General features: G+C 38.1%; 1 protein-coding gene across 4 annotated transcripts in view; it reads left to right on the plus strand.

The window, feature by feature from the left end:
* Positions 1 to 15155, plus strand: part of LOC110833912 (ras-related and estrogen-regulated growth inhibitor) — a 38872-nt gene extending 23717 nt beyond the window's left edge. For 3 of the 4 annotated variants that reach the window (XM_022072519.2, XM_022072530.2, XM_022072509.2), the window contains exons 3-7: positions 7057 to 7193; positions 8971 to 9147; positions 10730 to 10882; positions 11518 to 11722; positions 13752 to 15155. In XM_022072519.2, coding sequence (XP_021928211.1) covers positions 7057 to 7193; positions 8971 to 9147; positions 10730 to 10882; positions 11518 to 11722; positions 13752 to 14008 — 929 coding nt within the window. In that variant the 3' untranslated portion in view covers positions 14009 to 15155. The remainder of the gene's footprint in view (positions 1 to 7056; positions 7194 to 8970; positions 9148 to 10729; positions 10883 to 11517; positions 11723 to 13751) is intronic. The other variant, XM_022072533.2, reaches the window with a different exon arrangement.
* Positions 15156 to 15188: the final 33 nt, after the last annotated feature.

The following is a 15188-nucleotide window of genomic DNA, read 5'->3' on the forward strand; positions in this document are numbered from 1 at the left end:
CTGAAGCCATCTTCACTCATTATAATCCGAACCAAGGTAAAACAATGTTAACGGCGTGAACAGAGTTGAAAATTTTGAAACTTAAAATTTTTTTTAAGTGCCGGGAATTCTGAAAATCACATACAGCATTGTTCGAAAAAAAAATTGTGGGCAAATGATCTTACGTTTTTTTACAACAAGAAGTCTTAAATAATGCCTGGCAACTTTTCATGTCTTAACATCAGTGCAGCTATCAACCTATAATTTTTTCGTTAAAGTCAAAAAATCTCACAGATATTGAGTTTTAAGCTCTTAGATATATTTTACACCTGATGATGGTTTTATAAAAACCGAAACATGTTGTGTAAATGTTCCGAAATGTAAATCGATCAATCGATAAGGAACATGAATGATATTTTATTATCTTAATTATAAGAAATTTTAAATATTGTGATAAGACGGATTAAAATAAATAATCTCACAGATAATATAAAAAGTTGTCCCTGGCAATTATTTCGCACCACGCAATGTAGACGTATGGGGGCATTTTTAAAGTCGACACTGGAAGGAGTTAACGTCACGCCCAGACGCCTTACCAGGACCCATTTGAATCGTGTTCTTGCCGGGAACCAAACCACGGTCGACCAGCTAGTAACCTAGTCACTAAACTGAGCTAGTTCCTCTGAAAGCACAAAGCACGAACATAACCCACTTAGAAAACTACATGTTGTTTTTCCTTTAACAACCTTCTAATACGATAATAATTTAGCGGTATTCACGTGTTTTCTAATGAATTTATCTGCGAGTAAATAAATGTCGCATGACAGTATCGTCCCTGGTAACAATATTAAGAATCGTGCATGTCAGCGTTAAACATGGATGTGTTGGGCAAGGCCGTGGTCTAGGCAACACGGAGTTTTCCTCCGTGGCATCCCAACAATTACTCCATTCACACACAGAAGAAGGCAATGGCAAACCACTTCTGGATCATCTGCCAAGAACGTATATGAACAGGTCCCAGTCCGAGAAAAGGATGGAAGGATCCTGTTCATATGGACCTGTCGTCAGACAGAACACTAAATAATAATAAGATGAGGTGGTCTAGCGGATAGAACGCTGGCCTTGTAATCCTGGGGTCTCGGGTTCGATTCCCGGCGGTGCCCGAATTTATAACTTGTGTTGGGCAAGGCCGTGGTCTAGGCAACACGGAGTTTTCCTCCGTGGCATCCCAACAATTACTCCATTCACACACAGAAGAAGGCAATGGAAAACCACTTCTGGATCATCTGCCAAGAACGTATATGAACAGGTCCCAGTCCGAGAAAAGGATGGAAGGATCCTGTTCATATGGACCTGTCGTCAGACAGAACACTGAATATATATATATATATATATATATATATATATATATATAATATAGTCCTTGCACAAAGCTTTTTAAGTGTCACCTTGGGAACGCGAGTCGGTGGATGAGTGAGTGAGGTTTAATTCCTGATCTTAAAGAAATTTTTCGCAGACGTCGTTCATAAATTCAGTTTCCGACGCCATTTGCATCTTATTAACGCGCCCCAAAACGAAATAACTGTGTCTATTAATTTGTGTCATTAAATAATTTATGAGACTCTGATGAGTTATTTAAGATAAAAAAATGTGAAAAAAATATATCTTCATAGATAAATTACGGTGGACCTGAAAAATATGTGTCCTTTTAAAGGGAAATATATTCTTGTGGTTTTACATTCCTTCCTACAAGTAATCGATTCTTCGTCTAATTTTACGGAACGACAGACAGACCTTCCCCGAATCAGACTTGTCTTACACAAAGGCTCTTTAAGACTGAAGACTGTAAACTGTGAGAAAGTAACATCAGAAGACAACAGACAAAACCCCAGTCAACTTTACGACACAGAGACTTATATGCCTTATATTCAGAATCCTGGATTAACATGGCAACCAACTTCATGGAGCGGAGTGTTCCTTAATTAGCTGAGCTAGTCAAGATATTTTCCGCGGCTTATAGAATTTGAAGGTTCATTACCGTGTTAGTTACAACCCACCACCGTTGGTCTCTAACCTCAGCCAGATTAATCCAATCCACACCCTTCAATTAATTATAACACCCGAAGACTAATCTTAATATTAGCCTGCCATCTACATCTAGGTCTTAAAAGAAGTCTCCTCCTCTCAAGCTTCTAAAAAACCTCTTCTACGCATTTATATTTCTCTTAATGCGCGCTACGTGTCCTACCCATCTCACCCTCCCTGATGCTATCATCCTAATATTTTTTTTTGTAAAGAGTACAATTATGGAGTTACTCATTATGTAATTTTCTCCAGTCTCCTGTCACTTCATCACTATTAGGGAAAAAGTAGATCAAATTTGGGGGATGCTTGGAGATCATAACCTATCGCCCCGTCTGATGTCTAAAAACGTAAGGATTAAAGTGTACAAAAGATTACATAATTCTGTCTGTCGCTTTATATGGTCGTGAATCACGGTCTGTCGCTTTAAAATAAGAACAAAGACTGAGTGATTAAGTACAGGACGCTTAGGATAATATTTTAATTTCCTCGTGAATTCAATTTCGAATTCTTTTTTTTTACCCTCGTTCTCAAATATTCTCAAAATACAACAGACATTTATCGTGTTACAGCAGAAGTTAAATTTCTGCAAAGTTCACACCGAATTTTGGTGTGCACGTCGCTCTGACAGATCTTGTCGTGACCGAATAAAAATGCTAACTCCTCTTCACTGCCTGTCGTCTGTGCACGCTAATGCACGGAGTGTAATCCGTTCCATTAACATCCCCTTTTCAGACCGAAGTACGCCTACTTTTCACCAAACTTTATTTACGAATTTAAATGAATTACTGAAACGAAGAGGGGGAACTGCGTTGGAAGCTTCGAAAAGAACCGGAAAAGGTCGAGTAAGTTTAATGGAACACGATTTTGAAATTGGATGCAACAAGAGAATAAGAAATTTAAGGCAGAGAGCGATAACCAACAGAGACGTAACAGGTAAATGGATTGCCAAAGCTGCATTTCCGGTACGCGCGTCCATCAGAGAGACAACAGAACGGAAACAGAGAGGCGAAAGATAGGTTTGAAATGGCCACGAGAGTCAGCAAAGACCTGAGGTCAACACATCCACCAGGACAGCCTCCTTCTTCGCTGGCTGTCGTAATAATGGCTAATATCAGAAACTCAACAAATCATTCACTGCACCAGAAAAGTTATTCAAATGATTTCTCCAGGATTTATTAAATTGTAACTTCCTTTATGAAATTTTCAGCTTTAAACTTTTTAAAGCACGAAGAAAGAGAGAGAGAGAGAGAGAGAGAGAGAGAAGAGAAAATGGGGAAGTAGCGACATGCACTAACGTTATAAATGGGGGGGGGGGCTGGTATAAAGTTTGTTTGAGGCAATGAAGGTTCCCAGGCATTGCCCGCTCGTCCTTCTGGTATAAATAGGTTTAATAAGGGCAAGGGATTTAGGAGACAGGATGGGTTAAGAAATGGAGAGGTTGATCAGAGTCTTTGCGTTAATTTTGAATTTTGATATTGGCCTTGGAGGGGCGGCGTTTGGAAAAAGATTTACGTTAATATGGGGGGGGGGGGTTACTATAGAGCGGAATTTTGATGTTAACACTGGGAGGGCTGCAAAGCAACGTGGAAGCCCGAAGCCCATATGAATATTATATAAGAATTCAGTCCGTACCGCGAAGAAAACACTACACTTCACCATTACGAAGATCAACTGGTTAACGCTGTTTAAGGAAATAATACGACAAAAACGCTAATTAACCTTTGGAGCCGAAGCTCTTTCAAATGAAACTTAAGAATTCAGTCCGTACCGCGAAGAAAACACCACACTTCACCGTTTAAAAGATCAACTGGTTAACGCTGTTTAAGTTTAGAATCATACGGTACATACAAATATATTCTGTGTGGAAAATTCAGAGCAGGTGGAATATATAATTACCACTGGGCTTTCAAGGGTTTGTGTGCCCTTCGCTGTGGAACGTGAGTTAATAATAATAGCGAGAGGACTTGATGTGGTAATGCCGCATTACAACAAAAGCCCCAGAGGTCAGTGGTAATGTCAGCTTCTATTGTGTTCCTGTCCAATGCAATCTGCCCTAAACGTTCACAACAATGGATGAGACGAACTCTCTCATTTCAAACGCCCGCACGACAGTCGACATGAAGGCTTTTGAACTCTAATGGTTGTTAATAACATTATTGCTTTTCTCGTCTGTAAATTTGAAAACGTTAATACCTATCCTTCCGTCTGCGATGTGTTACTTTGTTGTTAATGTATTTTATATTACATTACATCACATTACATTTCGTTTATATTATATTACATTATATTATTAGCCAGGACGTGACAAAATTTTAAATTTTCGTACGAAATTCCGACATTTAACCAATGTTCGTCACGGTTATGAGTTTAATACTTTCAGTACTATTTGCAAATATACTGTTGGAATAAATTTAATTACAGTTTAGTATCAAAAATGTTAATTTCTTTCAACATTTACGATAGTACAATACAATAGTAATTGAATAAATTAGCAAGATGGCTTCGACACTCAATTGAATATTAATGCTACTCACACATGGCACTTGTGACTGTTCTGCACTGAGAGCAGTCACATTTTTCAGCCGTTTATAACAATGTGGAGAAGATGTTTTGAAGTTCCTGTCTGACCGCCACGGTGGTCTAGCGGTTAGTACGCTGGCCTTGTAATCCTGGGGTCTTGGGTTCGATTCCCTGCGGTGCCCGAATTTATAACTTGTGTTGGGCAAGGCCGTGGTCTAGGCAACACGGAGTTTTCTTCCGGGGGCTTCCCCGGTTTCTCCGTGGCATCCCAACAATTACTCCATTCACACACAGAAGAAGGCAATGGCAAACCACTTCTGGATCATCTGCCAAGAACGTATATGAACAGGTCCCAGTCCGAGAAAAGGATGGAAGGATCCTGTTCATATGGACCTGTCGTCAGACAGAACACTAAATAAATAATAAGATGAGGTGGTCTAGCGGTTAGAACGCTGGCCTTGTAATCCTGGGGGTCTCGGGTTCGATTCCCGGCGGTGCCCGAATTTATAACTTGTGTTGGGCAAGACCGTGGTCTAGGCAACACGGAGTTTTCTTCCGGGGGCTTCCCCGGTTTCTCCGTGGCATCCCAACAATTACTCCATTCACACACAGAAGAAGGCAATGGCAAACCACTTCTGGATCATCTGCCAATAACGTATATGAACAGGTCCCAGTCCGAGAAAAGGATGGAAGGATCCTGTTCATATGGACCTGTCGTCAGACAGAACACTAAATAATAATAAATAAAGTTCCTGTCTGCTGTTCCAAAAACTTACTTTTACAACATTCGGAGAATTTTAATCTCTCTGTCACATTCTAACTTACATTTGACCCAGTCCATCGCCAAATAAACTTTCTGTTCTGTTAAGTTTGAACCCCGATGTAAAAATGGATCGACAAATATACCTATAATATTCGATATGTTCTTTAGTCAATTAATGTAATTTGGTTTTGAAATTATAGGGTTTATAATTACTTGTATCCGTTAAATTCACTGAAGGTATTCCAAAATATGTACGCATAACGCCCAGATGCGTTAGCTCTGAGTTAACCTGCTTGTCAATAACAGACTCTGAACAGAGCTGTGTCTGCTGCATTTCCCTACAAAGGAACGCCAATGTAGAAACCAGACAACGTACTAATGATCTAATTTGGATCGATATAAGGTTATTAAGGACGATGTACTAACAAGACTGTTACAACTTCGGATGCCGGAATTGGGCATTGTTCATTGTTGTCATGTGAAAGCATTACGTACACAGAAACGTATACTCGTACCAGAATGAAGCTTCTAGCATCAGAAACAAGCTAAATCGATGATATAACGGTTCCTTATGACAATTAGCTATTATTCAGTCATCCGTTTTAATGGTGACACGATTGAAAAACCTATTCACTTCAAATGTCCTTTATCAACAATGAATATAAATGTGTTTCGTATGATTCTCAGTTGTAAACAGCGATTATTTCCTTAAACAGCGTTAACCAGTTGATCTTCGTAATGGTGAAGTGTAGTGTTTTCTTCGCGGTACGGACTGAATTCTTAAAACATTATTTTCGATCTTTGTAATGGTGAAGTGTAGTGTTTTCTTCGCGGTACGGGCTGAATTCTTAAAATATTATTTTCGATCTTTGTAATGGTGAAGTGTAGTGTTTTCTTCGCGGTACGGACTGAATTCTTAAAATATTATTTTCGATCTTTGTAATGGTGAAGTGTAGTGTTTTCTTCGCGGTACGGACTGAATTCTTAAAATATTATTTTCGATCTTTGTAATGGTGAAGTGTAGTGTTTTCTTCGCGGTACGGACTGAATTCTTAAAATATTATTTTCGATCTTTGTAATGGTGAAGTGTAGTGTTTTCTTCGCGGTACGGACTGAATTCTTAAAATATTATTTTCGATCTTTGTAATGGTGAAGTGTAGTGTTTTCTTCGCGGTACGGACTGAATTCTTAAAATATTATTTTCGATCTTTGTAATGGTGAAGTGTAGTGTTTTCTTCGCGGTACGGGCTGAATTCTTAAATATTATTTTACACGAGTTTCGGGTTTTAAATGGTTAAATAATGGACGATCTTTTTTTAAATTAATTTAAAACCTTTTCATGTAGCTTCTGTTTTATTTCGCGACCATTATTTAACTAAGAGACAATAGAATCTTGAAACGAGCAAGTTCTCGAGACACGATCCGCTGTGATACACGCGATCTTCGCTTGAAGTTTCAGCATGAGAACAGAATAAGCAGAAATGTGATTCAACATGAAAAGAACAAAACACAGCTCTAATTTAGTAAAACGAGTCTGAAAAGGGGACCGTGAGATAAGAAAAGAAATTTTCTCTTGTTGTCTGTCCTTTGTTCCACTGTTTTCTCGCTAATTCCTGGTTTACTAAGGAACATAGACGTTGCACATAACACGCGTTTTATTGTTTAAGTATAATAAATATGGCAATTATCTGATAATTTTATTCTTACAGCGTTGGTAGTTCGGTTCATAACACGCCGCTATATTGGAGAATATGATCCGAATTTGGAGAAAGTTTACACATTCCACACCGTAATGGACAACGAGATGGTGCTATTCGAGATTCTGGACACGGCTGGACAACCTCACGTAAGACATTTTAGTCGCCTTGGACAATAACAATCAATATCTGATTAACTAACTAACTAACCAGATGGCTTACGGAACTCGAAGGTTCATCACCGAATTAACCAAAGCTCTGTCCTGGGCCAACAAAATCCAGTCTCCTTCAACTCCTATCTCCCATAGATCACGCCTGAGATTATCCTCCCATCTGCGTCTAGGTCTCCCCAGAGGTCTCTTCCCCTCAGGTTTCCCAAATAGTGGACCCAACCAACCAGATGGCTTACGGAACTCGAAGGTTCATCACCGAATTAACCAAAGCTCTGTCCTGGGCCAACAAAATCCAGTCTCCTTCAACTCCTATCTCCCATAGATCCCGCCTGAGATTATCCTCCCATCTACGTCTAGGTCTCCCCAGTGGTCTGTTCCCCTCAGGCTTCTCAAATAGTGGACCCAACCAACTAGATGGCTTATGAAACCCGAAGGTTCATCACCGAATTAACCAAAGCCCTCCACCGGACCCTGTCCTGGGCCAACAAAATCCAGTCTCCTTCAACTCCTATCTCCCATAGATCCCGCCTGAGATTATCCTCCCATCTACGTCTAGGTCTCCCCAGCGGTCTGATACTTGATAAAATATTTAAATCAGACATCTTAATATACAAATTTTACGATGTACAATATGGAGTCTGTAACAGAATATTAGCTTCGAACTGCTTTAATTTTAATAAAAAAAACATCATAATTAAATTGAGGTGATTAAGAAATGCATTGATTAAATTTCAGTTCCTTGTCCTGAACGTAGGATGAGATTTTTTTATATATATATATATATTTATCCCCACAAGGAACATCACATTCCGACAATAATTCATTTTAATTTTGCAGTTACACTTTATCAGTTGTTTCGCTGTCTTTAAATGAGTTCTTCGTCATTTCCTCATTTTCCACTCCGTAACTCATTTATGAAATGCAGGGCACATCTCTGTGCCGTCATTTTATTAAACAAAAGTTAACTGTATTGCAATACGGAAAAAAATTATGAAGGCGTAGATATTAAGTGACATCTTTCATTCCACTCCAGTCCCCTTACAGTATTTATGAACACGGCCCAAAGTCAAAATTATGAGTTCTGGTAATTAAAACAAAGGTGACCTAGTTTAAAGTTTTAATAATGAAAAGAAACGAGTTTTAAACATATATCATTAAAACTTCTCGAAAGATTCCTCTGCAAATGTTTAATTAAAAATAAATCTTATTGAAATATTGGTTCAACTGTTTACCTCCAAGACAAACTTTCCCGGAAGTAACTCGTGTCACCAAAATACCTTGAATATTTTAAGCCTTTAACAACCAGTGGTAATTATATATGCCACGTACTTTAAACAGGGATTATTTCCTTAAACAACGTTATCCACCAGCGTCTCTGTTATAAAGCTTTTCCTAACGTCTTACTTTATCGTCACCAGAAGGACGAACGGGCATTGCCAGGGAACATTCTCTGCGATGCTTTCTCTCCACCACAATATTCTCTTCATAATACATTCTTCTCGGGCTACCAGCCGTTTCAGGTGGTAAAAAATATGTCGAGGGCCATCCTCGTCCAGAGAGGAACTGAAGTAGATGGTTCTTTCGCCTTTCGACCACATGACACGGCTGACAGCCCGAAAATAATTTATTATACTTATTCGCCACGAAAGCTTCAGATCATAAACATTTAATCTTTGTTTCTACTCTTTTTCTATCCTTCCTAACTCTCTCTCTCGCTCGCTCGCTCGCTCCAAAGGGCCAATTTCTGTTTCAGGAGAGCGAGTGTCTCACCCTCGAAGCGAACATCCGGTGGGCAGAGGCGTTTATCCTCATGTACTCCGTGACTGACAAATGCTCGTTTGACGAGTGTAATCGTCTCAAATTCCTCATCAATTACAACAAAAGACGGCGAAGACTGGGATCCAATAGCTCCAAGGTGAACGGGAACAAGGTGTCTGTTTTCTCAAATACCTACCACGATTCTCAAAACGGCAAAGTCCCGTCCATCACTACTATAATATGACGTCTGCTCGCCTGTTAGCTTTTCGCCATTTGGCCGAGGCGAGTGGAGTCGCACAGAGTTTTGAAGAAATTACCCGAAAAGTTCCTTAACGCGTTCACAAAAAGTCCCGCTGATAAATCCTGTTCGTGAACCAGTTTAATTCATTTCACACGCGTACATACTCAGAGCCATTAAAAAAAAAATATCCCATCTGTGTCGAAGTCTGTCAAGTTATCTCTTACGATTTTCAGACCAAAATTTTGTACGCATTTCTCATATCAAGTATTGTTCGATCGACCTTAAATGGGCCATATTAAGTGAATGTTTTCTATATTACATCTTTCTAAAGAATAATTGTGAAAACGTTCTTATAAAATGAAACTATAACTGAATTCTTAATAATTAGTTCCGCTGAGTACGTAATTAATTTTGTCCAATGGAACAGGACTTCAATGTCCAGACGAATGATTTTCCTTCTGCTTTTAATCATAAATCTGTTACATAAAAAATATGCTAATTTTATTAAATATTACGTATATCCATGTTTAAAAGTTATCAACACTTCCTTCACAGTATATTTTGAGAAAATGTCAACGTAATGATTTTACAATGACACTTTTTAAATATTAACCATGAAGTGCAGATTAGAGTATACTATAATCATCATCATCAGCAGCATGACTGTCATCATGATCAAACTGTGTGACATGTCTGTACGAAAAATGTATTTTTGCCAAAGTAAAAACCTTCTGGCTCGTTATCACCCAAACTTTAACGGGATTATACAGGGTGTGTCCAACTTTACGTGAAACCCGCCACAACATCAACAGCGAATAAACTACCGGTAAATGAGCAGGTCACGACGCAGAACATAGCCGTCGCATGCTAGAAGGCGAGTTTCGAGTTACGCTGGACACCCCATACCTTCTGTTTCATTCAGCTTCCTAAATCAACTTTACTTTAGGTTTTATACTTTCATTACTGAAGAACAAGATAACCAAAAAGGGGCCAGTTTTTAAGCTAAAGTCGCACACGTACGTTTAATATCAATCATGTTTACAGTCAGCCTATACTAGCTTTTACACGGCAATACTTCCAGACGGACGTAACTCCTCCACAACTTCATTTCTGGATGATACAAAAACAACAACAAAACGTTCACCCACACAAAATCATGTTAAGCACGACGTACATACAGAACAACTTCGAATACGATATTAAAAAATACAATAAAATCTGGAAGAAAACATCATTTGAAATCTGAAAAAACATCTGACTAAAAGTTGCATTTAAGAAATTATATTTTAAGTTTATATAATTTTATACACCTGAAGATGGTTCATTTAGAACTGAAACATGTCGTGTAAAAAGGTGATATTCTAATGTAAATCGAACATTTCGATAGAGAATATCATTTAATATATTTTTAAATATTTAAATGTTAATTATGGTAATATTTTAATATTTAATAGGAATTTTATTGTGATTAGACTGACAAGATTTAAACAAATATTTACTAACGCTGTTACAGGAAACGGTAACAGACGTTCCTGTAGTCCTGGTGGGAAATAAGACTGACCAATGGGGTGACCGCATGGTGTCCCTGGAAGAAGGACAAAGGCGAAGCAAGGAAATCGGCTGTGTCTGTTTCCACGAGATTTCTGTGAGGGAAAGTATTGAACAGGTACATAGATACGCGTCGAGGATTGAACACGTCTAACGTCAGAAGCCCGCCTTTCAGAAAGATGTTGATCCAGCTTAATCTTCATGCCCTTTCTTTTCTCCAAAGGTCACGGCGTTCAGAATGTCAACACCGCAGACGTGTTAGCATTCATACCTCATATTCAGAAGGTCCCTAACTCAAATCTCGGCTCTGACCTCCGTTATCCAGAGGTCTGAGTTTTATTTATCATTTACCTCAATGCTGGGATGCCTTAAAATAAGCCACGACCTTTCTTCATCCACGTTCTTTACAGTTAATTAATTACCAATCATCCTAAACACGGTCGTCTTCTGGAATGTATAAGCATGTAGTCTGTCAGGAATCGAACCCCTGTTACTGGTCCCGATGATGTCATTAAGGCAAATAGTGACTAAGCAGAATCATGCATATGACATACATAAAAATCATCACATTTCAAGGGATTAATTTAAATTAATAACCATAACCGCCTACCCATTTCCGGTTCCCAAGAGTCGTACCGAATTTCTTAAAATGTAATTTTTTTCTTAAAATTAATTCTGAATCATAATCGGTCCCCAGAGGATGCAGGATGCAAAGTCTGTTCATATTTTAAGTGTAAATTGTATCTTTCTTAGGTGTGGTCTGTCTTCCGAGACGTGTGTCGCTTCTGGAAGGTCCACAGCAAATGCCCCAAAATCAAACGTTCATCCAGCGACCTCCACACTGAACAGATCGTAAGCCCAGATTCAACAAGATTCATCTGCACTTCGAAACTGGCAATGAACGGAACTACCACACCCAACGGAAGTCAGAGCGCGGTGTCACCTGTCGTCGTGCTAGGTAAACACTTTCGCTACAGAAATTGGAAGATTAGTAATTTCATTTTTGAAAAAAAAAAAACCTATAAGCGTTATTTTTTAACCTTACGTCCATTCTCATGTGTGAGGTCAGAGTTCATAATTTGCTGGGTCAACGCAGTACACACACAGTTTCAAGACTTTCTACATTTACCTAAGTAGTACGATGGTTAACATTCTTTCAAATAAAAAACTGTTGGCTATAACTGGATATGTAGAATTTGCAGAAATTTTGAAAGACAGGAATAAACGGGGGGAGAAACTGAAGAAAACCAGGAAGAAATTTGAAAAAAAAATTAAACAAGTTAAAACTATTTAAAGTCAAGGATATCAACATTTTAAAAAAAAGACGGTTTCAATGGATTACTTCTGAATTCGTGTAAAAACTATTTTGATGGCAGACACTCACTACCCCTATTTAAACTGTGGCCTCAAAATCATATGGTAACACTAAGATGATATAGTTGCATCATATTGTGAAATTTAATTAATTATTCGGTTTTTGTCCGTCTAATCACAATTCATATTTAAAATTTACAATTAAGATAATTAAAATATCATTTTATGTTCCTCATCGAACAATCGATTTACAATTGGAACATCTTTTTTTACAACATGTTTCGGTTTCTATATAAACCATCTTCAGGTGTAAAAGTTAAAATTATAAACTTAAAACTTAATTACAATTTCTGATATGCAACTTTTTGGTGATGTTCACTTCCAGATTCATTTTTATATTGGAGTGAATGTTTTTTGATGTTCTACAGCTGCCAAAGATGAGAGTGTTGCATATCATAAATTGTAATTAAGTTTTAAGTTTATAATTTTAACTTTTACACCTGAAGATGGTTTGTATAGAAACCGAAACATGTTGTAAAAAGATGTTCCAATTGTAAATCGATTGTTCGATGAGGAACATAAAATGATATTTTAATTATCTTAATTGTAAATTTAAATATGAATTGTGATTAGACGGACAAAGACCGAATAATTAATTGGTAACACTAAGAAAAACATTGACCTTGGCAATGGCGATGAACATTGTGAAGTAATATAAGAGACAATAATTCCGCATGATACAGATTTTTAATTTAAAATTATTAATTTGCAATAAAATTATTACTGTCATCGGATTTCCACGTGAGTCAGCACTGCCAAGGTTAAATATTTTCTCCTATGGAATACACCCGATTAGCAAAGTTAAGAGCTAATAGTATAGGCCTCATGAGCAAACTGTCTCACTAATATGGTAATGTGAAAATCAAAAATAAATCCTCAATTACCATTTTCATCTAAGAAAAAAGAAAATGTTGTTTTTCCAGCCTCGTATCTCAATGACCGGACACTTTCGATTCAAAGTATCACAGAAAATCCTTATCTGGCATGAAACAGGTTATTATATTCACAGTGAAGCGTTTTCCATTGCAAACACGCCAAACTAAGTCAATTTTTATCACGCTGATACTTGAAGTAGCTAAAGAACGTAGGTAAGTACCATAATTAACTTCAAAACAATTTATCTAAGCTAAAAGTCATATATCTTAAGGAGTGACATTTATGCTCATATTTTTATCAGCCTAAGTTTTTTATGTTCGTAGTTTGAATAAAAGATTTCCAAACAATTTTTTTTTTAAGTCATAACCCTTGCAGTCTAAGCTGTATTTTACTTCCGTGGCGACAGATAATTATGTTAATATTCTGACTTACGTTTATACAAACATTTAAATCCCAGTACCTTGTCCAGATTTTGCTTTGCATTTATTTGTTTTTATAATAAATAACTGTTCCATATCTCTGAAGACGTTTGCCTTGTCATACAAGTAGAAGCATGATATACGGGAAATATATACAGGGTGATTCAAAATGTTAGGGCCAAACTGAAGGAGCGTATAGAGGGACTCAGAGAGAACAACTTTCGAATAGGAATCCATGTCCTCCGAAGTTATCCTGAGTCGGTCGAGGCCATTGAAGGTATGATGTGTGATCACAATTTCTCACGTGTGTTAACACAGGGAGGAGGTGGACAGAGGTGGAACTAGACGAGGAGGAAGAATCAGATGAACGTAGAGAGAGCGAAGCCAGCAGCAGTGAATCTCTGCCTCCTTTTAGGGGTCGGGCGTCCACGGACGGACACCTATTGTCGCGACCCCGCAGATGGCGTTACCCGCCACCCGCACCCTCGAGTCAACAACAGTATCACCAGGCAGGGGGTAGCAAGGCTGACCGTCGAATGAGCATCTCCATGAGAGGCAACAACGCCAGCTACTGAGGCTGTGAGGAGCTACGAGCACTACTGACGACGAAACGGAAATAATGCCAAAGATATTGGTCCTGTCCCATCGATTGGAGGGAGAAGAAAAAAAACACTAAGAAAAATCACGAACAACTTCAAAGTATCTGGTGTCATGGCCCAGATTCCAACACATGATACTCGCAAAATCTACAGCTAATCAGCCAAACGTCGCGTTACATCGTAATGGTAACAAGTTAGGAAATGTATTTCAACATACACACCCAGAGTAACAAGTTCTCGCGTTTACCAGAATCATAGGTTTTACCTCACAGAATCACGAAAACGACGGCAGAATTACCAGGGATCAGTGACCCGTTCCATTAGCCTGCCTGCCTGGGTGATGACGTCACACGGAGGATTCTCCACGTAACTGGTTGGTGAATCCTACATGGCACATTTCTGCGCACACGAAATCCGTTTATATCTTCGTGGAAAGTGTCTCGTTAAACCTCTGAAGAAGAATCTCGCCTAAATAATTATTTAAAAATCCAGCCCGTACCGCGAAGAAAACACAACACTTCACCATTACAAATACGAACTGGTTAATGCTGAGATTTTAACCCGAGATCTTCCGAATACAAGGCAGAAATGTTCTAATCACAGGCGTTACGCAATGAGTTAATCGGTGGCGATACCGCGAATTTAAAATGAGGCATGTCGTGTTTATATTCGTTAATATTTTAAACTGCGTAATTAATTATAAACTGACAGTTAATACAACGGATATGAAAAGTATTAAATTAGAAATATCGGCCTAAAAACTTCAGGGTGAATATACATAATCATCCAAATGCATTTTCTTTTCTATCAGAGTGTTATTTGTTTAGGAAAAGAAAAGTTTGGTATGTTGTAACATCATGCAAATGTACTGTGAAGGCTGAATGGTATGATTTTTAATTCTGTACCGCTTACATTTGTGGGTGACAGGGGGTTTCAAAACAAGATGATGGACTCCCGAATCTGAACAAGTATTTTGACGTAAGCAGTGGCAACAGACAACTGTATGCTTGTTTCTATTTGAAATATATACATGTAAAAGGTCATAAATATACATATATATACACATACAAATGCCACGAAGTTGTCTGTAATATACTTTGATAATGACCTCATATTTGACTTATTTTTATTTTTCAGCTAACTGATGTTGAAATAG

The sequence above is a fragment of the Zootermopsis nevadensis genome, unplaced genomic scaffold (assembly GCF_977971745.1).
Source record: "Zootermopsis nevadensis isolate Lab colony 2312 unplaced genomic scaffold, Znev_1.0 Znev_ptg000001l, whole genome shotgun sequence".
Classification (NCBI taxonomy): domain Eukaryota; kingdom Metazoa; phylum Arthropoda; class Insecta; order Blattodea; family Termopsidae; genus Zootermopsis; species Zootermopsis nevadensis.